Source organism: Fukomys damarensis, unplaced genomic scaffold, assembly GCF_012274545.1.
Source record: "Fukomys damarensis isolate Sample0158 unplaced genomic scaffold, DMR_v1.0_HiC HiC_scaffold_39, whole genome shotgun sequence".
Classification (NCBI taxonomy): domain Eukaryota; kingdom Metazoa; phylum Chordata; class Mammalia; order Rodentia; family Bathyergidae; genus Fukomys; species Fukomys damarensis.
In genome coordinates this window covers 26,258,309-26,283,702 of record NW_022900951.1, presented here as the reverse complement: position 1 = coordinate 26,283,702, position 25,394 = coordinate 26,258,309, and the positions used below count along the sequence as shown (strand labels likewise).

Below are 25,394 nucleotides of genomic sequence, written 5' to 3'. Positions count from 1 at the left end.
GAAACTTACCCCAGATATTGGCACACCTTCCAAGGCCCCAGCTTTCTAATAAAAATTTTAAAAAGGATTATGAACAGTCACAAACGTTGGCTCTACTAACATAATCAACGGGAATGAACACAAAGTGCAACGTGCCAGAGGACATGAGCAGTCAAGACAAAGCAAGTGTTTCAACTACATGAGTGGTACAGAGACAGATACTAGAAGTATTCCTAGAATGACAAGAGACATGATACTGGAGAATGAACATGGAACACTGGACTGGGAGTTGGGAAACACAGAATCTATTTCTGGTTAGTTGGTGTTAGGCCACAAGCAGGCTGCTGAAACCTCTCCATATCGTAACTCATTTACTTGCTACATGAAATGACTACATATCTTTATATAACTAGCAAACCAGCATGGAATATATTTTTTGGAAAGGCTGCATTTGATCAACTTTTCTTTTTAGTCAAGCTGCTCTTAATTAAGAAACAAGAGTGTTCAGGTATTGAATATTTGTTCATAGCAAACTTCATGCTTCGAATCTAAATAAGTAACAGCTAATCTATGTCATGAACAATGGCTTTTATTTTGATTAATATGGCCAACATTTTAGAAGAAAAATGAGGTTTAAGTAGCTAACTGTGGAGTTTATAAACTTAATTTTTAAGAAATATACACTAAGGTTAGGGGTGTAGCTCAGTGGTAGCGCTCTTGCTTAGCATGTGCAAGACCTTGGGTTCGATCCCTAGTACTACCAAAAACAAACAAAATAAGCAGCAACAACAAAAATAACCTATAACACAAAGCAAGTTTTACCAATTTTGAGGAATCAGGGGGGTTAGGGCCAATGATTCCCAAAGTAATGGTGACATACCAAGAACACCAAATTAAAGCTTTGAGCTCCTCTGCCTCACATTTGTGAGCAAGTCTCCTTGGCCCAGGGAGCTTTGGGCACCCTTGTGAAAGTGAAGGTAAGAGCAGAAAGAATCTGCATCATCTAACTATAATGATAAAGAAATAAAAGTATACACGTGGAAGCCCTTAACAAAATAGAAAATTCCCACTAGGTACCTAGTAGTATTTTATTTCTTTCATATTTTCTGGTTAACTCAAGATTTGCTTTTTATTTATATATATATATATATAGTCTTTGAAAACCTGGATATTAAGTAAAGGCTGAATTACAAAAAAAAACTCTTAAAGTGAATGAATAGGAAACTCAGAGGCTTTTTTTATCAATGCTGGGAATTAAACCCAAGGCCTTGCACATGATATGCACGCACTCTGCCATTGAACTACACCCAGGACTTTATATCTTGATATATTTAAATACTCTAAGAAATGTGCTTATACTTTGGAAATTATCAAACTCTCAGCAAGATCTACTGTGTTCGGTCAGGCATGTAAAATTTATAGCACTCATTTTCTTCACGGGAGAGGGGCCTCTGGAGGATTTCTGGAGCATCCTCTGGTGAAGCATGCAGAAAAAGTGACAGTGCTTTTCCAACTAACTGGTCTGAAAGGCTGGCCAGTATGTATTTAAGATAGATATTTAAGCCATTTAAAAGCTCTCATCTAGTTTCCCTATTATGCTACAGCCCAAAGCACACATAACTGTACTTTGTAACAGGTAATATCAGAAGCATTCTAGGAAACTAAGTCTTTTCTTTTAGAAACATCACTCTCATTCTCATGGAATACTTAATAAAATGAGCAAATAAGATTAAGCTTTTTTAAAAAAAGCTAAACACTAAATAGAGCTTATAATATTTTGAAGGGTCATGAATCTATTTAGTAAATGGACTTCTGCTTGTCTAAAAGTAAATGGAAATGCACTGTATCTTTTTCAAATAAATGGGTGGCATAATTGGTGGGCAAACCTACTCACCAGGCTATGAGAGATTTTCTATAGTCAGCAAGGGGGAGAAAGGGGGACAGAAGCATAATATTTTAAATGCAAGAGAAAACTAAACCAGTTTCGTCCCTCATTCTCTGAAACCATTTCTCAACAATAGTTCTTCTCTGACTCAAGTCCATTTGTGATGGCTATGAAATTATCAAAGCACTTTTATTATAGATAAACAGTGACTGTGCCACCTTTATGAAATTCCACGTTGTTTTATAAAGCTTTAGCACAAATGAAATTGTTAAAAAATCTTGATCAAGTTTTACCTAGAGGACAGTGTTTACCTATTATTACTAACACTAAAAGTGGAGTTTCTAATATATTTTTCATAAAACTTCTATACAATATTTTGAAATTTATATCAAACTTAAATTCTTTCTAGATTTTTGTAGTCAAATTCTCCTAGAGGTTTTCATTCCTGATGTTTGACCACATAGTCTCAATGATGCTAAGCATATGTTTTACTGAAATTACTTTTTTCTTGGGTTTCATTAAAGCAATAATAAAAACATCCATTATAGAAATCAACCTAATTAGCCATCCCAATTTAGAAACAGACTCTGCTTTTGGTTTCTTTGCTAAATTTTTCTTAGGCCGACAATGGTTTGCCAATTAGAGATTCAACAGAAGAAAGAACACCATTAAAAATGTGAACAGTCTGAGGATATAATCTTAACTGAAACAAATAAGTCACACATGTATAAATACTGAATAGTTTCTCTGGTGTGAAAAACTATAATGGTACATAAGATACTGATGATATAACTGAAATGCGAAATAGGAAGAAAAGGGCTAAAGGTATAGGGGAAGTGGGAAGGGTAGGGGAAAGGGAATAAGGGAAAAGAAAAAAATATGAGAAAATGACAAAATGGAAACAAAGTGTTTGTAAATGGGGAGAGGAGGAGGGGGTGAAGGGAGGGCAGGGACAAGGGGAAAAATGAGAACCAAGACCTGTCATGTAAAGGTACAAGATCCCAATGATGAATGTAACTGTACTGTATACCTATAATGTACCAATAAACTCAATGAGAAAAAAAAATGTGAACAGTCACTGTTCTAACTTAAAAGGTAGACATCACAGATACAAAACAGCTATTTGAATTTAAAAAATAAAATAGCTCAAACATTGCCACACTACCATTTAGAGTCAGGTTATCCTGTTACTACTCAAAAATAATAATACTCAAAGAGAAACTCATTAAAGTTTATAAGTATAAAACCAATTGGAAAGGAGTCCAAGGTTTTTAGCTATACTACTACTAAGTACTAAATTCTTATTTTATATACTACAAACATTCATAGCAAAGTCACAAATTTCAAACTCTAAAATGTGATAAAATTGACTGGTGAATTTTGAATGGTAATTTTTTTTTTAGTTTTTCGAGACAGGGTCTCACTATGTTGTTGAGACTGACCTGGAACTCACTGTGCAGCCCAGGCTGGTCTCGAACTCACAGCGATCCTCCTGCCTCAGCCTCCCGAGTGCTGGGATTACAGGCGTGTGCCACCACGCCCAGCTTGGTAATGTTTTTTTAAAAAGCACTCTCCCCAACTCTTTTTTTTTTACCATTAAGCCATAGATCTCAGAAGAACTCCGGACATTGGGAAGAATTTCCATTGGAATTCCAAAAAATCTGAAAAACAGTAAGTTTGAGTATATAACACTGTTCTAAACAAACTTCTAGAAATATTTATATGTAATCAAAGGCAAATGTGTTAAGAATTAGAAGATGGATGCATCTAAGCAGAGTTAAAAATAATAGTTAAATATAGGTACCAGAAGATCATATTTGGATACTTGGATATTTAACATTCTACCTTTATGCAATCAAAATTTAAAAGCACACATGGAAACCAAAGTACTCTTTTAAAAAGAAACCTGAGCCATGAAGAATAATTAATTTGTCCTGTTTATTATATATACAATAGTAGTCCCTCCTAAAAAACTACAAAACAAAGACTTGTATATACGGTTGAAATATCAACAGTTTAATATTGGTGCCCCAATGACATCTAAAAATAGTAAGATTTAGGTTAAAAATAAATAACATACAGGGGAAACTATATTTAGTATAAAACACAACTCACTCGCAGAGCTCTTTATCCCATTCCAAAGAATGAATGTTGAAAAGCATTGTCCTACTTGCATTTGTTACATCTGTGCAGTGAACACCTCCATGGACTCCTCCTGTTAAACTCTAGACAGAATAAAAAGGAGAAGTTAAATTTGTACTTATTTCCAATTAAATTTACATACTGTTAAGGGCCATGGACATTACACAGTACATAAACACAAATAAGTGAAACTAATTTTAATAAATGCTTTTATTTCACCCAAAAGATCATTTAAACATGTAAGCAATATAAAAATTATTACTGATACATTTTACCTTTTTTGTGCTAAGTCTTTGAAAATCATTGTGCATCTTATACTCATGGCACATCTCAATTCAGACTGAATGCATTCCAGTACTCATAGCTACATGTGTTTAGTGACTATCTTATTAAGCCAATTCTAGTTCATCAGTGCGCAAACAAACAAAAATATCAGTTATGTATTCATCTTGCTTTTAGAAAATTCAGTCTCATTAAATTTGGCTAGGTGAAATAAATGGAAATGTTTGCCTCCCAAGGATTTTAGAGAAATCTGAGTTGTTAATGCGCGCGCGCGTGTGTGTGAGTGTGTTTTCCTTTCTAACAACAGACACTGGGCTGTGAAGCACATGTCCAGAAAGCAGATTTTTAAACTCTCTGAATTATCACCCTACCACCACAACTGGAAGCAATGATGCCTTCCTATATGCAGAAATAGTAAGAAGTAAAAAAGGAACTAAAAATTCAATAAGTAATATACCATGTGGTACAGCCAAATTGTCTTCCCTGCAGTCTCCCACAGCTCATAGTCCCTACATCCTGCTCACTCTGGTCAAAGCAATACTCAGAACTACTTATTCAACTCTGCCTGGCACATGGGAAAACTGGCCATGAACATAAAGCACAACCTGCCCTGGTCAAATACAAAGAGGGGTAGAAAAGGCAACAGCTTTTTCTGGAAGTGGCTCTCTGAAAGACCTACTCTGTGGATGTGGCAAGTGAGAGGGTGTTCAGTGTTCCCTTGATATTCTTGTGAATGTTGATAAAATTCATCACAAACTCACTGAAGTATTTACAAATGAAATTATATGTCTGGGATTTGCATTAAAATTATCTGTGGGGAGAAAGAGTATGCGAGTACAGATTGGTCCATAGGTAGAAGATCGCTGCATCTTGCTCACTACTGAAGATGTTTATTACACTATTCCTGCTACTCCTAGAAACACTGGAAAATGACCATAATAAAAACCACAGCGAGAGAGGTAGTGAGAGAGACAGAGAGAACCATCACAAGACATTTACTTTTTATTTATTCATGTTCAGCTTAGGCAAAAGGACTGTTTTAAAAGAAATTTCTCTTATCACTTAGTTTCATATTATGGTTTGATTATATAAGGGACAGCTGTGTAATGTCTAAAGTAAATGATAAAAGTAGCCCCGGTGTTTTCTCATGTTAAGTTGTTATTTCTTCTAAGAAATGGCTAGTGGGAAAGAAGTGTATAATAAGCAAGAAAGAAAGGCAACCTAAATTATTCTAAAGATAACAGATATGAGATATGGTTTTGGTAATTATCCTCCATTTTCACTGACACGAAACCAGAAAAAATAAAGAGGAAGTAGTCAAAAGTGTCTCTCTCAAAATGGAGGCTGAGGCGTTCTGCTATCTTTTCTTTGCTAGTTTTCCTCAACAATGCTGCTACTTAAAGTTTGAACTGTTGGTAGAAAATGTCAAGCAAGGCACTCTCAAAGATTTCAGAAAAAGTTTTCCATACATTCTCCAGAATTCTACATACATTGTGCAAACATACCCAAATAAGCCATGAATCAATGGTCCCAAAAAGAGCTCTATTTTCTTCAACAGCCTTTTGGACTTTTCTCACATTGTCAAGGAGCCAGCGAAGTTTCACTGCACTGAAGTAAGTGCTAAGTGGAAGGCCTGTCTTGGACTAAAACAGTTAGGAAGTTCAATCAGCAAATTAAATTTAAAACAGTTGAAAACTGAACCTTCAAGCCAAAGAACTAAAAAAAAAAAAAAATCACAAAATAGTTAATGGTCCTAAAGGCAATCCTATTGTATTATGACATACTATTCCTATCTCATGACACACGTTCATGAACAAAGATCAGAGTAATTATGTTTGCAGTTCAAAGAGCATCCACGTAACAAAGCGAAGAGAAAATTAAAGAACACAACATCCTGTGATTTAACAGCAACAATGGTGATGTTAACTTTTGCAGTCAGTTACTATAATATGTAGAACCTAGCCTCAAACTCTGCAGTTTACATTTCATGAAATTGATGAAACTACTGACAATCACAGACTATGTCAAATCATAAACTAATATCCATTACACACAAATACATATTCAAATAACACATTAAAATAGTCAGGGTGAGTAAAGTCGAGCTAAAAAGACATGCCAGATTAACCAGAGTTGCTCTAAGGAAGCATCTGACTACTGTCAGCAAATATATCAAACAGAAGGCGTTTAGACAGAAAAACGGCTAAAGGGTAGAAATGAAACGCATAGGAGCTTATCAGGCTTCCTCGAGAATGGGTCAGGCCCAACTCTTACTTCTGTTACTATACTAAATATCAATTTCTGTATGAAGGCTGATTAAAGTTAAGTAGTGAAGCCCAATGTGGTATTGCATTCCTGTGTGTAATCCCAGCTACTATGAGAAGCTGAGAGAGGAGGACTGCACGTTTGTGGCCAGCCTGGGCAATTTAGCAAGACCCTAACCTGTCTTCAAATTCTAAAGCAAATAAAAATGTCTGGGACTGCATCACATTGGAAGAGCCCTTGCCTAGCTTGCGTGAGGCCCTCGGTTCAAGCTCCAGCACACAAAAAATAATCAGGTTAAGTAGTTAAGAAGCACATACATGGAAATAATACAACTACTTTTCTTTTCTCTGAAACCTATTCTCATTTATCACTGAACTATAGAAAGTGAAACCTTTTCCCTTCTTGTCTCATATAAAAAAAACTCAAACCACAGTATTTAAAACTTACATGCAACCTGTAAATTAAGAATCTCAACTCAAAGTTTTCTAGTATTCCTAGGGGAAGAAAGGATCAATGCTCAGAAATAATGGAAGAAATAACTTACAGAAATATAATTTGACTTGAAGGACCAAGGTCCCTTTGTGGGAAGAAAAAAAAAAAAACACTGAGACACAATTTAATCCCTTTTCAGCAGGTTAACCTTGGAGTATTATTATTTCAACCGACCATAGGAAGAGAAAGATAGGAAGGTAAGGCTTGATTAGGCCTCAGTTGTCTGCAGGAAATGTTCTATACATTGTATCAAATAATTATTCTCCCATAAATGTAAGGCCCAGATAATCTTTTCAGTGAAATTTGTAAATTTCTTCTTTAAACAAACATTCATTTGGTATATTTTTGAAGAGATCTCTTACCTTGACAAAGTTATTATTTCCTGGAATTCTTTTACTAAGATTCTCAACGGTAGACTGGGTTCTTAGATCAAGCCACACTATAGACCAAAATATAATAATTCATATGAAAAACTTCATAAAATAAGAAGTTAATGAAATCACTGTCAAGGATAGGAGACCGATTAGTCTTCATAAGCAATTAAAATGCTGTAGCTTTTTAAAGAAATTAGATAATTAGAAATGAATGTGGATATTGTTAGAAGAGAATAAATTTATAGGGAATATTTAAAGCATTTATGCAAAATTACAGACCATGTGAGAAGAACAATACAAACTTTTGTGCTTTTATTTGTTTTTTTAATAGGTAAACAATTATGAAAATGTTGAGAATATGGATCTTCTAAGTCCATACAAGTACAGAGAAGGCCTAAAAGCTAAACAGGCTGGTTGGTAGTGCCAAATACATAGGCCAGGATAAACTGTGTATTTTAGAAAACGTGGGTGCAATCTATGACAAAGACAGAGGATCTAACCTTATTACTGAAGGAACAAAATATCTAGTTTCACATGTATGAAATGAGTATTTACGTTAAAATCTTTCAAAGTATACTAGACCTAAAAGAAATTTTTAAAGTCATCATTCTTTGCTATGCTGCATTAAAGGAAAAAAATCTTCACTTTAATGGATGAACATTACTAAATTACCCTTAGGCGACAGTATCTGTTTTGCTTCATGACAGAAAGCTTGAGGAAGAGAAATTATTAAATAGCACATACATCAATCCTGAGAAGCAACCAATAAAGATTGATCCACTGAGCTTTGTAAGATTTAGTTTTGTACTTAACTTTAATAACTTTTGATCTACCCAAGGTCACTTGATATTTTTAGGACACTGACTGTGCTTAGATGCCTCCTGAAAAACTTCAGGCCCATAGTTTGAACTCCAGAGAAGGTAATACAGGTCGCCTAGTATACATTTGAACGCTTACAGTTATTGTCTAGTTTGGTTCACTCTTAACTATATTACTCTGTTCTCTTAATTTAAAATTCTTTCCTGTAATGAATTTTAATCAATTCTTTCTAATTACCTAAACTATCCTTTCCCCTGAGGTCCCTATTGCTTGATTTTGACAATGGCTATTTCTCATAAGATTTAAATCAAGGACATCAAGACATAGTATTTTCCAGGGCTGGGGATTTAGCTGAGTGGTGCCACCACCTGCCTCACAAGTGCAAGGTCCCAAGTTCAAGCCTCGGTACAAAAAAACAAAGACATAATACTTTCCATAGGTGTAAAACACAGCAAGAAAAAAAAAGACTCATCACAACCACAAAAACAGAAACAAAAAGAAGACCATGAAAATACATGGTCCTTAGATGAGATCTGCATTTGTTGCCCAACATATGCTCTTCTTACATCTGGAAGCAGTATCTTAAATTCTCAAGGAAACCAACTCTCTCTCTGTCCCTTGCTCCCATATTGGATCTGGACTCCAATAGTTGATTCAAGAGAGGATATGTGGTTGAATAGCCCGGTGAGATTTGTGCTTGGTCTGCAATAGTTTCTCTTCTCAGCTAAGTTTGGCAGTGTGTGACTTGAGTCCGCTTCCCTCCTGAAGGGAGATCTGAATCTGCCATGTAAGAAACTATACTAGAACAGACCAACCTGAGGGAGATCCAGGTGATACTGAGTTCAGAATCAAATAGCAGCTAAACTAAGCTACTCTTGGATGGCTGGTGCCACTAAACGAAAGAATTCCTCTTCTTTTTGCTTCACTGAGTTAGTTTTCTATTATTTAAACTCTAACTGATACAAGCCATTAGTGACATTATTATGGAGGTGGCAAGATCTTCCATGCCCAGGAAATCAGGGAACCCAGTTTTTACACAGTAGCAATACTATATGACTGTGACAAAAGGGGACCTTCCTTAAGGTCAAGCAACCTTAGCCAGTGTTATTGGCTTAACAGGAATAACTGGGAAAAAAGGAATAATTAGAGAGAAAAGTTTTAAATCTGTGATAGAATGAACAAGTACTTTCTAGTCCTCAGTGTTTCAAACTACAGTGAGCTATGACTTTAAAAATGAATTTAGTGAGTTTTGATATCTACTTTACAAAATGAAATAGAATATATTGGAATGGTAAATATTATAGCCCAATGTACTTGGTAAAATAAATATTGATTTATGAAACTCAGTTAGGTGGGTTTAGTGAGTTTAAAAATTAAAATATATTTTATTTTATCAAGGGACATGAACAAATACATTTGAAAGTCACTGTTCCAGGTTTTTTGTTTACTGTCTTAAACCATCTAGACCAAGATTTTCTTATATTTTAATGGACACACATTCACTAGGGAGCTTAAAGATGAATGCTATTCCCCCAAATTCTGGGATAGTAGGTAGGTCTGGAAGAGGGGCCCATAAAATCACCTTTTAAGTAAGTGTTCCACTTTGAGAAAATGTGGGAGAATCCATACCAGTGGTTTTTACTTAGAAATCATACCAGAACCACCGGGAAAATGTTGAAATCACACATCTAGGCCCTAGCTTGTAGTATTCTGGTTACAGGTCTAGGCAAGGCCTGAGCCTCTCTACTCCAGGTTATCCAATATAATATTAAAACTTGACACTCTCTTTTGTACAGCATGTTCTTTAGGATACTAGATGCATTCCAATCATTTGTTGAAAAAACAAAACTAAAAAAAACTAATAATTAGGAGGCTCCCTGAGTCCTAGTGGCTCTGTGACTATTAATTTTTGACTCTATTACTACTTTTCTCCTCACTTGAAGGCTTGCAGTTATTCAACAGCGGTATCCACAAAGTTAAGTCTTCATCACAAAGGATTAAAACACGGGATGTGAAATGTGAAACCAAAGTTTTACATTGCTGCCATAAACAAGTTTTATGACTTAGGCAAGTCACTTTACCCTTCTTGGTTTCTATTTTCCTTAATATAAAAATAAAGATCCTGGACTAGATGATCTCTAAAATCCTCCTCCTTCCATTATCTCATGATCACAGGAGGCTGTTGAAATATTTACTTTGTTTTTATAGCTAAAGACTTTAAGGTAATTAAAATACATGGAATCAATTAGTAAAAACTACTAAAGATAAAAATGTCAGTGGTTGATACACTACCAAGCAATTCACGAATGCTCAAAATTAATTTAATTAAGAACAAAAAAATTAGACAACTCATTAAAGAAGCTAAGACAGCAGAATTAGAATTGCAGAATAAGAGACAAAAAGCCAAAGAGAAGATCCCCAAGCTGGAGGACTAAGCCCCTCGTGTAGGTAATTTCTGAAAACAATCAAGTGACACATCTAGATCTGGTAGCAGCAGTCAATTTCCCCCAACATGTCTGAGTTGGAAGGCTAGGAAGTGAGCAATAGCCAGGACACCAATACCTGAGGAAGTACCAGCAGCTGGAACTGAAGAGCCAGAGGAAACAACGGCAACTGGAACTGAAGGGCCAGGAGAAACTGGAGCAGCTGGAGCATTAGGAGAAATAATGGCAATTCATGCTAGAGATGGCCAGATTCAAGGTCTATAGACTCCTGTTGACCACTTAGGAACTGGTAGATCCCTTGGGTAAGTTTATCAGAATGAACATTTTTCTACACATGTGAGTGTAAGAAAAGCAAGCAACAAGAAATAGAAAGGGAACACAGGAAGTCTGGTCTGAATGTCTGCTTCAGTAGTATTTCCATTTGATGAAGACCAGGTAATCATCTGCTTCTTCAGCACGGCTCTTCCTATCTGGCAACATGCACACATTCTAGTTAGAAAAGTGGCTTGGTCACTTGACCACTGATGTATGATGTATTGAGGGAGCACATTCCCAGGGGATGAGAGAAAGGAATGCTCAAGAGCTCACTACAATCTCTGTTGTAGGCATCTGCTAGAAGATATGAATGGGATGCTTTGGGAAAGCATGGCCCAGGAAGCACTTTCTAGGTAGGGTGGTTGGAAGTAAAGGATCAGCATGACTAAAGGGATCAGGGAATTGCTAACTTCCAAAATGATTAGGGAAAAAATATAAAAAGAATAGATGCTAGGGAGTTCAGAACACTATACAGCCTGTTTCTAGAAGGTATATCCTTCGTCTAGATCAAGTAAATTGGAATTAAAAGGTCTAGACAATAAAATGAATAGGTTAAAATTTTTTGGATGATGGAAAACTTTGTGTTAAAGTTACATCCATTATGTGTCTGGTTGACTCAGTTTGTTCTGAAAAAATGTTGTAAGAGTAAACGAAAAGGTAGTTGCCTCAATCCCTATGGAATAACATTAGTTTAGTGATATACTAAGAGTCCAGAAGAAGGCATTATTTTTAGGGTATTTAAAATAACAGACCTCAGGGGCTGGGGATTTATTTAGCTCAGTGGTTCGGTGGCCTGCCTGGCAAGCGCAAGGACCAGAGTTCAATCCCCGGTACCAAAAAAATAAAAAATAAAAAAATAAATAACAGACTTCAATGTATGCATTATGTATCACAAACATGTACTAAGAAAAATTATAAAGTAAAAAGAATCTTACAAATTTGCATGAATTTTGGAGTTATAATAATACAAGGAAAAAGTATCTAAAACAATATAAAAACTAAAAACAAAACAAAACAAAACAAACAAAAAACACTGAAAGCATCTAAATTTTTCCCAGTTGGCTAGAAACAAAGGGAAAAAGTAAATCTCTTCTGAGATGGTTTGTCCTGATAAGAAGTGAGAGGAGAGGCTCCAGGCTGTGGAACACATCCTAAGCAAGGACTACTGACAGTTACACGGTGTTATTAGGTTATTTCCCTCAAAAACATAATAACTATAAAACATATGTAACTACTATGTTTTATCATGTGCGAAGTTATTAATTAAGCTGAATAAGTGGTCATTTGCAAAGGAGTAAAGACTATATTGATGACTGCTCCTCACTTGATGACATTTTGAGAAACAGGTCCCTTCCCCTCCAAAAAAAAAAAGAAAAGAGTGAGGTAAGCAGAAGTAAGTTAAAAACTATTTCCTATGCTGGGTTGTGGTACATTCCTGCATTTCCAGAACTCTGGAAGGCTGAGGCAGGAGGATTGTGAGGTGAAGCCCACCCTGGGCAACTTAGTGACTTAACAAGCTCCTATTTTAAAAAATCTTAAAAAGCCGGGGATGTAGTTCAGTGCAAAGGCACTAGGTTCGACTTCCAGCATTGTAAAAACAAACAAACCTCTTTCCTCATAGGTGTGTATGTGTGTGTGTGTGTGTGTGTGTGTGTGTGTGTGTGTGTGTGCACAAGCACACACGTACCACAGGATACGGGCTGAAATCTACTTCAACTCTTAGTTGTATAATAAGAAAAATGCCAAAGACAAACTTGAGTGTGGGTAGCCCTAGGTAGATTCTGCATTTTTCCTATGAAAATGTGTCATATATAAACCAATCGTTTAACTGGCCTTACTGGATTAAGAAGGCTATTGGCCACTCAGGAACGGTGTCTACAACCAACACTGGAGCCTTACAGTTTGCCAGATACTGGTTTACATATCCTACACGAATCAATTCACTGATCTTCAGTGCAAGCCTATGAGGTCCATACATGTTTTTTTTTGTGTTTTGTGTTTTTTTTTTCAATTTTCAGGACATTCCTTCGTTTTTTATTTTTATTAGTACGTGTGTTCAGTACATAAAGTTAGATACACATTTTTAATTTCTCCTGCTTGACTGTTAAGGGAAAAGGCACAGAATGGGCAGCAAAAGAAAGGAACCCTTCCCCATTATTGGTTGGAGTGCAACCACTATGGAAATCAACATGGAGATACCTCAGAGAACCAGCATTACAGGTCCCATTTGACCCAGCCATCCCTCTGCTGGGTAGCTTTCCAAAAGAATTAATAGAATAATACCAAAGCAATATATGTGGACCCATGTTTATAGCGGCACAGTTTGTAATAGCTAAAACTTGGAAACAACCCAAATGCCTCTCAACTGGAGACTGGATAAAGAAGATGTGGTTTTTCTATAAAATGGAGTACTACTCAGCCATAAAGAATGAGAAACTAGAGTCACTGATAGCTAAATGGATGCACATTGAGGCAATACTCTTAAGTGAAATAAATAGGACACACGTGTGTAAATAGTGAATAGTTTCTCTGCTGTGAAAAACTAAATGTGTAAACAAGAGTCAAATTATATAATTGATAATGTAGGGTAGGGGAAAGGAAATGAGGGAAAAGAAAAATATGAGAAAAGGAAAAAATGGACACAGTCTTTGTAAATGGGGAAGGGTGGAGGGGGTGAAGGGAGGGCAGGGATATGGGGAAAAAATGAAGACCAAGATCTGTCATGTAAAGGTACAAGATCCCAATGATGAATGCAACTGTACTGTATACCTAAAATGTACCAATAAACTCAATGAAAAGGATTGTATAATTGATAATGTGAAATAGGAAGAAAAGGTATAAAGGAGTAGGGGAAGTGGGAGGGGTAGGGGAAAGGAAAGAAGGGAAAAGAAAAAATACAGGAAAAGGAAAAAAGGTAAACAGTCTTTGTAAATAAGGAAGAGTGGAGGGGGTGAAGGGAGGGCAGGGGTATGGGGAAAAAATAAGAACCAAGATACATCACGTAAAGGTACAAGATCCCGAAAGGGGCTAAAGGTGTAGGGAAAGTGGGAAGGGTAGGGGAAAGGTAATAAGGGAAAAGAAAAAAAAATAGGAGAAAATGAAAAAATGGAAATAAAGTGTTTGTAAATGGGACGGGGAGGAGGGGGTGAAGGGAGGGCAGGGACAAGGGGAAAAAATGAGAACCAAGACCTGTCATGTAAAGGTACAAGATCCCAATAATGAATGTAACTCTACTGAATGCCTAAAATGCACCAATAAACTCAATTTAAAAAAATGTCCAAGATCCCAATGATGAATGTAACTGTACTGTATACCTAAAAAGTACCAATAAACTAAATAAAAAAAACAAAAAGGCAGCACAAAATCTAGGATTTGAACCCAGAGTTTGAATTCAGAATTACACCTCTATAATATAAGTGTGCCACAATGAATTCATAGTCATAAATGTGATGAAAAGAGCTATTAAGAATTAGAGGTCTCAAATCTTGGCCAGCTACACTTTGGACAAAGGATTAATATGCAGAATACATAGTGCTCGCTTCGGCAACATATATATTAAAATATGTAGAACACATAAAGAACTCAAAAAATGAACACCAAAAACTCAAACAGCCCAATTAAACGGGCAAATGGACTAAACAGACACTTGTCAAAAGAAAAGGACCAAAGGCCAATAAGTATATGGAAAAATATTCAACATCTTTAGCCATTAGGAAAATGTAAATCAAAACTACATAGAGATTCCATCTTCTCTCAGTTGGAATGGCTATCATCAAGAATACAAAAAAAATACTAAGTGCTGGCAAGGATGTGGGGAAAAAAGAACCCTTCTACACCACTGGTGGGGATGTAAATTAATATGGAAATCAATATGGAGGTTTTCATAAAACTAAAAAGTGACCATTTGATCCAGCTATACCATTTCTTGATAACGTCTGAAGGAATTGAATTCAGCACACCATAGGGATAGCTGAGTACCCATTTGTAACTGCAGCATGAGATACAGTGCAATAGCCAAGATGTGGAACCAACCTAGGTGAACGGATATTGAAAATGTGTATATATACAAAATGGAGTATTCAGCCATACAAATCAAAATTTTGTTATTTGCAGAAAAATGGATGTATCTGGACATTGTGTTGAATTAAATAAACCAGACTAAGAAAGACAAATATCACATGATCTCCCTAATCTGTAGAATCTTAAAAAGATGACAAGAAAGTGGATGGAAGACTATTATTAGACACAAGGAAGAAGCGGGGGGGAGGGGACATAAGGATGATAAGAGGACAAGAATAAGATCAAAATGCGTTATGCACATTTGAAATCCCACTCAAATATGAAACTAGTGGGGAAAGTGAAGAGGAATGATAGAAAAAGAGATTAAAGTGCATTATGAGCATGTATAAACCTGCCAAAATAACTCATTAATCTATATAACCAATACGTACTAATAAAGTGGAAAAAAAACATGGTAAAAATCTGAGAAATCAGCTAGGCATGGTGGCACATGCCTGTAATCCCAGCACTCGGGAGGCTGAGGCAGAAGGATTGCTTTGAGTTTGAGACCAGCCTGGGCTACACAGTGAGTTCCAGATCAGTCTGAACTACATAGTTAGACCCTGTCCCAAAAAACCAAAACCAAACCAAACCAAAACAAGAAAACAAAACAAAAAAAAACCCTCTGAGAAATCAATGGATCCTGACCATAGTGTTTTGCCCCAGGAAAGAGAAAGAGTTTAAGGTATTGTGTGAAGAGATCTTTGTGAGACAGACGAGAACTGGGAGAATAAACCTGGAAAAAATATTAGAGGTCTCAAAGTTGAAATCTAAATCAATTTCTTTTTATTTAAACTAGCCAATGTTGAAGAATTCAATCACTGAAAACTACAGTAGTATTTCATGCAGAATTCAAGGAGCTGTAAGTCATTCAAAGAACAGTGTGATAAAAGACTTGAATTTCTTTCTGGATTAGATGTATTTATTGTATACAGCAAATGATTGGCTTTTGTTCCTTGATCTATCTTACTAGTCTGTGTCTTTTCATTGGTAAACTGAGTCCACTCACAATAACAATTACAATTCAAAGCAATGTAAAATAAAATTGATAAAATTAGCTCCAAAAATAATTGTAATTGATAGGCAGTGACATTCCTGACATTATATCTATTTACCTATGGCTGTTTTGCTTTCTTTCCTTTTTACTTAAATACCATAGTTACCTGACACATTAATTCTATTGGTCCTTTTGGCATTGTTAGCTTCATTATGTCTGAACTTTATTTTTTCATGGAGTAAGAAGAGTACTTTTTATATTTTCTTCATTAATATCTTTTCTGCACTACATTAAAATAAGACTTGAAAAATCAAAACTAAAGCTTGATAAAGATAATTTCACAAAAATAAAAATATTTTGGCTTCCAGAGAAACAACAATAATGCACACATTGTTATTATTACAACCACATGTGCTTAGGGGTTTTAGGTGGTTTACCATCTATGGCTTTTTTTCCTCATTCTTTGAAACAAAACTCAGTTCTAGAAAAATCTGTGTTCAAGATTCCTTCAGATCTCTCAACAGATAACAAGACAGGTTAGTCATTAGTGTGCATTAACCAGTATGTTATAAAAAAAAGGCAGGGGCAAGGATGACTGATGCTACAGTTTTAACACTCTACATAAAGTCATGTGAAGAGCGCATGCAGTTATGTGTGGTGGCACATGCTTGTAACCCCAGTATTCAGGAAGATGTGAGGCAAGAGGACTGCCATGAGTTCGAGGCCTACCTGGGCTACATTGTAAGTTGAAGGTCAGCCTAAACTATATAGCAAAACCCTGTCTCAAAAACCAAAAAATGAGTTATGTGTTACATGGAACTTTAAATCTAACATTTTAGAAAAAACATTTGCAATACCATTTGAAAAAGGAGAGCCGGGAGTGATGGTGCATGCATGTAATCTCAGCACTTGGGAGGTTGAGGCAGGAGACTGAGGCAGGAGTACCACCATGAGTTAGAGGCCAGCCTAGCCTACATAGTGAGTTCAATACCCGTCTAGTCTACATAGCGGGACTCTGTCTCAAAAAACCAAAAGGACTTATGGGTAGTTTTCCTTAATACACTGAAAGTCTTCAACCAGTGACTCCTGCCTAGTATGAATGCTATTTTTATGTTAAATCATAAATTGTGCTCTATAGAAAGCTACCAAAGTAAGGATCATAATACCCAGGTTGGCCATGCATATTGCTCTAATGTAGTGGTGAGTGATCCAGCCTCGTCAATAGAGGGAAACATTTGGGCAAGTCTAGTTGGGCCAAAGCATTTTACTGGTATCACCAATAAAAGGAATGTATGTGAGTATCACTGATTCAAGCCTTCTCTCAATCCTACATTTGAAATAGGGCATTTTTGTGTTTCTTCATTAGTTTAGTATATGGTTTAAATTTCAAACCCTTTTGATTAATACTTAAAAGACAGGATATGAAGATCACTAATAAAAGCTGGATTTGGAAGAAAAAGGTTGAACAAATGGGTGAGTGGAAGGAACCCTTTGAAAAAAAATATTTATGAAGTAAATGCTAAAAGGAAAAGCATCAGGGAGAAAAAGGTAACCAAGTAGAGGGGAAAGAAGCCACAGGCCTGCTTCAGATCAGGGCCCCAAAGCTCTTGTCAATCTAACAATGACATCATCATAGTAAATGGTTGTGTCACAGCACAGTGGCAAATAGCCTTTCTCAGTATTTCACTTTTCAGCAAGCCTCTGGGCATGGACACCAGTGGTATCCTAAAATTTTCCCATCTTGCTTTCCCTGTCACTACACTGGTGGTGAGTGAATTTATTACCTACCAAATGTGCTTGAACTATAAACCAAGAAGGTGATATAAAAATGGGAAATATAAATTGCTCCTGTGGTTTACTTGTTTATAAGCAATACTGTTCATGAGCTATACAATTCAATAAGGCAGAGAACACTGAAGATAAGAATAGGCCTAGAGTGCCAGAAATTTACAAGCAGGAGAGATGAGGAAGGAAGAAAGCATACCAAGAGATTGCTATGGACTGACTGTGTGTCCCCAAATTCTTAACAAATCCTAACCCGTAATTTGGTGGCATTAGGAGGTATTTGGGAGATAGATGGGCACAAGACAGAAATCTTCATGAATGGGATTAGTGCCCTTGCAAAAGGATAGGAAAAATCTTGTGCTCCTGTTCTCTGTTCTCCACTATATGAGGATACAAGGAGAAGACCGTCATCTGCAAACCAGGATTCAGACCCTCACCAGATACTGGATCTGGTGGCATCTCTATCTCACACTTCAAGCTTCAAGCACAGTCAGAAATAAACTTTTATAAGTCAAGCACTCTACAGTATTTTTGTTTTAGCAGCTCAACCAAACTAAGGTGGGGAGGAGTATAAACCCACAGGCTGTGATACAAACAAAGCCAAAGGAGCTCAAAGACAAATTTATGTGATGGTGTGGTTCTCTTTCTAGCAATCACACCTGATGTTGCTTTACAATAAAGCTGCTAAGGATTTAATGTAACGGTGATATTCCTAACTGAAGACTTACATGGAGATATGATATCTTAGCATTTTCCTAAATGAAATACAGTAAAATTGGAGGCAGAATCTGTCCTTACAATTATTTACTGGCTTTACTTCCTAACTAATTACTCATCTCTGTCTCCTCCCTTCTACTTCTAGCGCTCAAGTTCCTATCCTTAGCTTTCTTGCCACAAAAGCAAGCACCAGCCCTGCTGGTTTGTCACTATAGGTTTAGGGGTCATCACAACATCAGAAACATACAAAGCCACCTAATCTTTTGTTGAACTAATTCTACATTCATTGCTATGGTCAATTCAGTTACAGTAAGTTGAGGCAATCACATCTATGTTATCGAACTCCAGGTCTACATTTCTAAAATCTAATTTCTAATGGCTCAGAAATTAGCTTTGGTCACAAGTCCAATAATCACCTCATCTGAAACAGAAAGCTATCCCATTACCCTGCATACCTTAAATATTACTTAATTTCCTTCTATTATCTCAGGCTGAAAATCTAGCAGCTCAGTTTAATTTTTCCTTTACCTGCATGCCCTATCCAATGTATAAACATACATGTTTCATGTTTCCTCTGAAAAGTCTTACCAATTTTTCTTCCATTCAATGTCATTACACTAAGCTCAGCAACTCACCACCAACTAACTCACTCTGTCTCTCTCTCTCTCTCTCTCTCTCTCCCTCAGATTATAGGTGATGGTGACAGGCTGTCATTTTGAAATTAACTACAAATCAGGATGGAGAGATGTAATTTTAGTACTCTGGAAAGCTGAGGCAGGAGGATCAAAAGTTCCAGCCTGACCTGGTCAACTCAGGGACAAGTCTCAAAATAATTTTTTGTTTTGTTTTGTTTTTTTGAGGCAGGTTCTCCCTTTGTAGTTCAGGCTGGCCCTAAACTCACTATGTGGCCCAGGCTGGGATTGAATTTGAGGCAATCCTCCTGCCTCAGCCTCCCAAGTGCTATGATTATAGGTGTGCGCCACCACGCCTGGCTTCAAAATAAAAATTTTTTAAGAGACTGGGTATGTAACTCAATGTACAGACCCTGGGTTTAATCCCCAGTATCTCATAAACAAACAAACAGTGGTACCTTGGTTTTGTTTGTGAACAATTTGGTTCACAAACAGAAGCATTTAGCCAAAAAAAAACCTTTTTCTTTTCCGAACTCCATATCAGGTGATGAATACAACCACGGCCATCTTTCCCACACAAACACAAATGTGGTTATCTTTTCCAGGATCATGAAACAAATTAAGTTGGTGAACAGAGGTACTACTATATTTAGATTTAAATAGTAGTTGTCCTTCCTTCTTGATTCATTTTCCTTTCTTGGCTTCTTTTAAAAAGAATTCCACTTGCCAGGCGTGGTGGCGCACACCTATAATCCCATCACTCGGGAGGCTGAGGCAGGAGGATTGCTGTGAGTTTGACACCGGCCTGGGCTACATAGTGAGTTCCAGGTCAGTCTCAGGTATATAGTGAGATCCTGTCTCAAAAAACCAAAAAAAAAAAAAATATCCACTTGTTACTTATACATTTCTCTTCTTTCGCTGCTTACACATCCTGGATAATACAGAAACCTCAAAACACTAATTTTACCCTGAATTCCTTTCATGTGCTACTTATTACCATGCATATTAATGCTAAATATATTTTAAGCAACACAATGAATTATTGTTATGGTTTAGATAAAAAATGTCCCCCAAAAGCCTCATGTATGAGGAAGGTGACTGGATTATGGGGGCTATATAAACTCATTAGTGGGTACATCCATTGATGAGTTTAGTGGCTAACTGAGCTATTAGGAGGTAGGGCCTTGTTGAAGGTGGGTCATTGGGTGTGTGGCTTGGAAGGGTGATTTCCTATTGCCAGCTCCCTTTGCTGCTCTCTGCTTGGTGACTGCCATAGAATGAGCAGCTTTCCTCTGCCCTGCCCTTTCACCATGACATTTCTGCCTTGAAGCCAGGTGACCATGCACAGACTAAAACTATGAGCCAAAATACACCTCTCTTTAACTTGTGGGTACCAGGTATTTCATCCCAGCAAGAAGAAAATGACTAGGTCAAATTTTGGTGCCAAAGAAGTGGTTTTGTTGCTGTGACTGTACCTGATCATGTGGTTTAGGAGCCTTTGAAACTGGCCTGCAGGAGAAGTTTGGAAAGGTTTGGAGATGCCAGGTAGAGAAGCCCTAGAATACTAGAAAGTGAGCTTGACTCTAGTAAGTGTTCAAAAGACCAGAATGCTGATGGAAATGCATATAGTAAAAACCAAGCTCAACTGGGAATAAGGACACCATTGGTAGTTGGACTAGGAGCTATGTGTTGTTACACTGGCAGAAAATTTGTCTACATTTTGCCCACGTCCTGAGACACTGTGGGAGAGTCACATTGGGGCAGTGGATTAATTAATTTGGTGGAGAAAATTTCAATGCAGTCCAACATGCAGGGTATGGCATGGGTATTTCTGGCTGCTTTCAACCAGATTTACAGTGAGAATCAGGAGCAAAATACTCCTTCGAAAAATTTCCAGTCTCACCAGAAAGTGGGGTGTGCAAAGTTGGGGACATAGAGAGCTCAGCTGTTGAAAAGATTAGCATTAAAGAGAAGTGAACTACGTTGTATCGGAACAATAGGAAATATGACTTGAAGGCATCTCACGGATTAGCAAAGTGCCAGGGATGTAGCTCAGCGGCACTGTGACTGCCTGGCAAGCACAAGGTCCTAAGTTTAATTACCAGTATATATATTTAAAAAAATCAGCAAGACCTCACCCTTTGTAGGCTCAAGGGTATAAAACTGTAAGCTTTCATCTGAAGATAGCTTCAGGGTACCCTGGTAATTCAGGGACCCAGAAGGGAATGTTTCCCCGAGTACTGCCATGGAGGCACTCAAATGCTGCTGCATCCATGATCCTCGCTTCTGCTCAAGCTGACAGCCGACCTTGCCATAATCCACATGGTACTGTTTTATAGGCATGCAGAATCTAATACTAACAGGGTCACAGAGGCTTCCACCCAGATTTCTGAAGAAAGCCTGGGAGACCGGGAAGCGTGCCCCTGACTTATTTTGTTCTATATATATGTGAGTTTTTGATAGAAAACTAGACGTTGCATATGAAAAACTAGAGACAACTCGACACTCTAGATGTTGTTTTCCTTCAGAAAGGATTTCCTTCTGTTTCTGAAAGTTAGGCTACTTATATGAGCAATCTCAAATAATCTTTTTTAAAATTTTATTGGTACGTTTTAGGTATACAATATAATGACATTTATTGTTGGAGATTTGTACCTTTATATAATATATCTTGATTCTTATCTTTCCCCATATCCTGCCCTCCCTAATCCAAAGAATCATATTATTTGAATCTGGGCTTCAGTTCCTGAGAACATTGGCATAATTCCATTTTACCTTACTGTTAGGACTTAGCTCTTCACAGTGTCAATCCAAAGCCTGGGATTTTACCAAAATTCACCCCAACACTTGGAAAGCCCTTACACTATCTTTTCATCCCTACCTTCATTCATGAACCTATGAAAGTGCTACTCAGCATCTCAGATCCTTCTCTCAGAATCTATGGATATCTTTGTGGGATAAGCAATAATTTATCACTGCCCTGGTAGTTGCTTAGTTTCTCAGAATTTTGTTACATTTTTCTAGCAGTTCTCAATTTACCAGTGTGTTTAAAACACCCTTTTATCCCAAGCTGCCCAGTATTACCAAGTCTACACTTACTTCTATGTATGGCTTTCAGTGCATCCTCACCAACCCCTACACATACTAATTAGAACACATGCTTTGGGGTTAGAGATTGTGTATGCTGAAACTATGGCTTTATTCCAACTTAAAGTTTCATGACAGTGGACATGTTATAGGATTTTCCATAATCAATATATAAAATAAGGCGAGTAAACCTGCATCACAGGGCCTTTTGAGATTACATAATTTGGATAAAACATTTAGTAAAATCCTACAGTAATAGCAGTTAGTACATAATAAGCAGTATTGCTGCCAGCTCAACTAAAAATAAGTAAGTCAGCAGCTAGGTGTGGAAATACACTCCTGTAGCCCCAGCTATGAAGGTGGCTGAAATAGGAGGATCACAAGTTCAAGGCCAGCCTAAAAAACTTACTGAGACCTCGTCTCAAAATAAAATTTTAAAAAGTGTTGGGGATGTGCTCTGCTCTAAAGTGTGTGGCTAGCATGCGTGAGATCCTGGGTTCAATCTCCAATACCAAAAATAAACAAGTTAAATTACACTTAAATCTGATCAATCACTCTTTTGCAAAATATGTATATACATTTTTATCTTTATAGTGCACTCCCACTATTCCTCAATTCTCCCTTTGCCTAATGCAATCCAACACATATTAAGGCTCAAATGAAATTTAAATTCCACAATGAAAGTTATGTCAAAAATTAAAAATCTTGACATGGATTTGTTCTAATGCCTATTCATCTTAGCAGCACATTACTATCAACTATATCCTCCTTTCTACCTAGATTATAAAATGCTCACTAAAACAATCAGTACATTTGCAACTTTTATAATGCTGAGGATATCAAATACATAAGAGGCATTCAAATCATATATGTAGCTCAGTATAGAAAAAAAGTTCTTCATGTATGAATAGGTACATTTGAATTGATAATTCAAAAGGATAGAAGAAGAGAGGTACAGAGGGATACTGGTGGAAGAAAAGTAAATTAAGCACAATGAAGAACCACTTTGGGATATTTACTTAAATTCTGCACTACAGAGCTGGGGCTGTGCCTCAGTGGTAGAATGCTTACCTTACCTCGTATACATGAGGCCCTGGGTTTGATGCCTAGTACAGTAGAAAGAAAAAAAATTCTTTACTGCAAGTATAACTTCAACTAACTTAGTTGTATTATTTTAAAATGACATTCAGGGCTGCAGATTTAGCTCAGGTGGCACTGCAACTGCCTTGCAAGTGCAAGGTCCCGATGAGTTCGATTCCAGGTTCCACACACACACAAAAGACAATTCAAAGTCCAAAGTGCCAGCTGGGAATGGTGGCACACATCTGTACTCCTAGCACTCTGGGAGGCTGAGGCAGGAGTATCACAAATTCAAACCTAGCCTGCAACTTAGTAACACACTGTCTCAAAATAAAAATCAAAATAAAAAGTGCTGGGGATGCAGTTCAATATGAAGACCATGGATTTAATTCCCAGTACTATATGCACATACATGCACGTGCACGCGCATGCACATGCGTGCGCACACACACCCACACACAGAGAGTCCAAAGCTCCTATTATATAATCCAAGGTTTATATTTTAACAGGTTCCCTTAAATAGGTCTTTCCTTTGCTTGAGGAAAAAAAGTCAAACTCTACTGTGAATTCTTATGATTTTATGTTGCTTTGGTATCCATTTAAATATAAGCTTAATTTTTCATTCAGAAGCAGGCTCAGTAACCCTTGACACAATATTTAATTCTCTACCTCCTTCCCAGTCCCTTAAGGGACTTGGTCCAGATATTTGCCTTATACCACTTCCTCCTGGTAAGCATCTCAGTAAAACACAACTATATAAAGCCTACTAGACTGGCCCCATTGTGCCCTCACACCCCGCATGGACTTTGCAGGTGTCAGTGACCACCTTCCAGTTATAAGTGACATCCTGAAACTTGTGCTTGCTTTACAATTTCTTTCAGGAAATCCATTTGGATGACACTCTGACCCCAATATAGGGGTTGCCTCTGGTCCCCCTACCGGCCTGTATCATCTGATTCCTGTGAATGTGGCATCCAGGCATGCCGTGTACCCCCTAAAGACCTGAAAGTAACAAAATCTTTATTTCCATGTTATTGTCCCCTAATCACTGAAGGGGAGCCTCCCATCTTAAAGACCCTAAATTACAACAACAACAAAAATATCTCATCTAGTTCCAACAGGTAGCTAAGATTACTCTATCAAGAAGTGATGGCTCATGCCTGTAAACTTAACTACTCAGGAGGCTAAGGCAGGAGGGTATCAAGTTCAAGCACAGCATGGACACCTCAGCAAGACACTGTCCTAAAATAATAATAAAAAAAGAGCTGGGGATATAGCTCAGAACGAAAGCCCTATGTTTAATCCCTTGTATAGAAAGAAGGAAAGAAAAATCCATCTCAATACCCTGCCTTAGTGACTTAGCAAGAACTGTCTCAAAATATAAAATAAAGAGATGGAGATGTAGTTCAGTGTGAAGCCCTTGGGCTCAATCCCCAGCATCACAAAAACAAACAAATATAAAATACATATTGCATGTTTTCTTATACTACAATAATATTTAGATATCTTAATCTTTATAATGATTATTACCAAAGAATCCATGCTACTCTTACAATGCACCTTTTCCACAAATTTTCTGCTTTGATATTACTCTCTTCTAATCAATACTAAAGTAATTATACTACTAAAATAACTATAAAATAAAAATAGAACCATTCAACTTGGGAAGTGGTATGATTTTGTAGTCCTAGCCCTCACGAGTCTGAGGTGGAAAGGGTACTGGAGCCCAGGAGGTCAAGCCCAGCCTGGGAAACTTGGCAAGATCCCACTTCAAAAAAGAAAAAAAAACAAAGAAGAAAAAGAAAAGCTTACTCTGTAAGTGATCTCAACTTTGACGATTTCTAGCCCCATTCCCCAACCAAAACTTAGTATTTTATTGATAGGTATTTAGTTGTGCTTTGCAGCCAGGCTTGGTGGTGCCAATAACCCCAAATAATAGGGAGGCTAAGGCAAGAGGATTGCAAGTTTGAGGCCAGCATGGGTAATGTAGCAAGATCTTGTCTCAAAATGAAATTCAAAAATGTGGGCTGGGGATTTAGC

The 25,394-nt window shown here is 37.1% G+C and overlaps 1 protein-coding gene across 1 annotated transcript in view; it reads right to left on the bottom strand.

Annotated features, from left to right (window-relative positions):
* Window positions 1-25,394, bottom strand: part of Gk (glycerol kinase) — a 71,885-nt gene that overhangs the window by 33,424 nt on the left and 13,067 nt on the right. The window contains exons 4-10 of the mRNA XM_033760156.1: window positions 10,801-10,884; window positions 7,408-7,484; window positions 5,794-5,931; window positions 3,980-4,089; window positions 3,459-3,525; window positions 1,874-1,891; window positions 10-45 (exon numbers count right to left, since the gene is read on the bottom strand). Of these exons, the coding sequence (XP_033616047.1) occupies window positions 10-45; window positions 1,874-1,891; window positions 3,459-3,525; window positions 3,980-4,026 (168 nt within the window). The 5' untranslated portion in view covers window positions 4,027-4,089; window positions 5,794-5,931; window positions 7,408-7,484; window positions 10,801-10,884. The remainder of the gene's footprint in view (window positions 1-9; window positions 46-1,873; window positions 1,892-3,458; window positions 3,526-3,979; window positions 4,090-5,793; window positions 5,932-7,407; window positions 7,485-10,800; window positions 10,885-25,394) is intronic.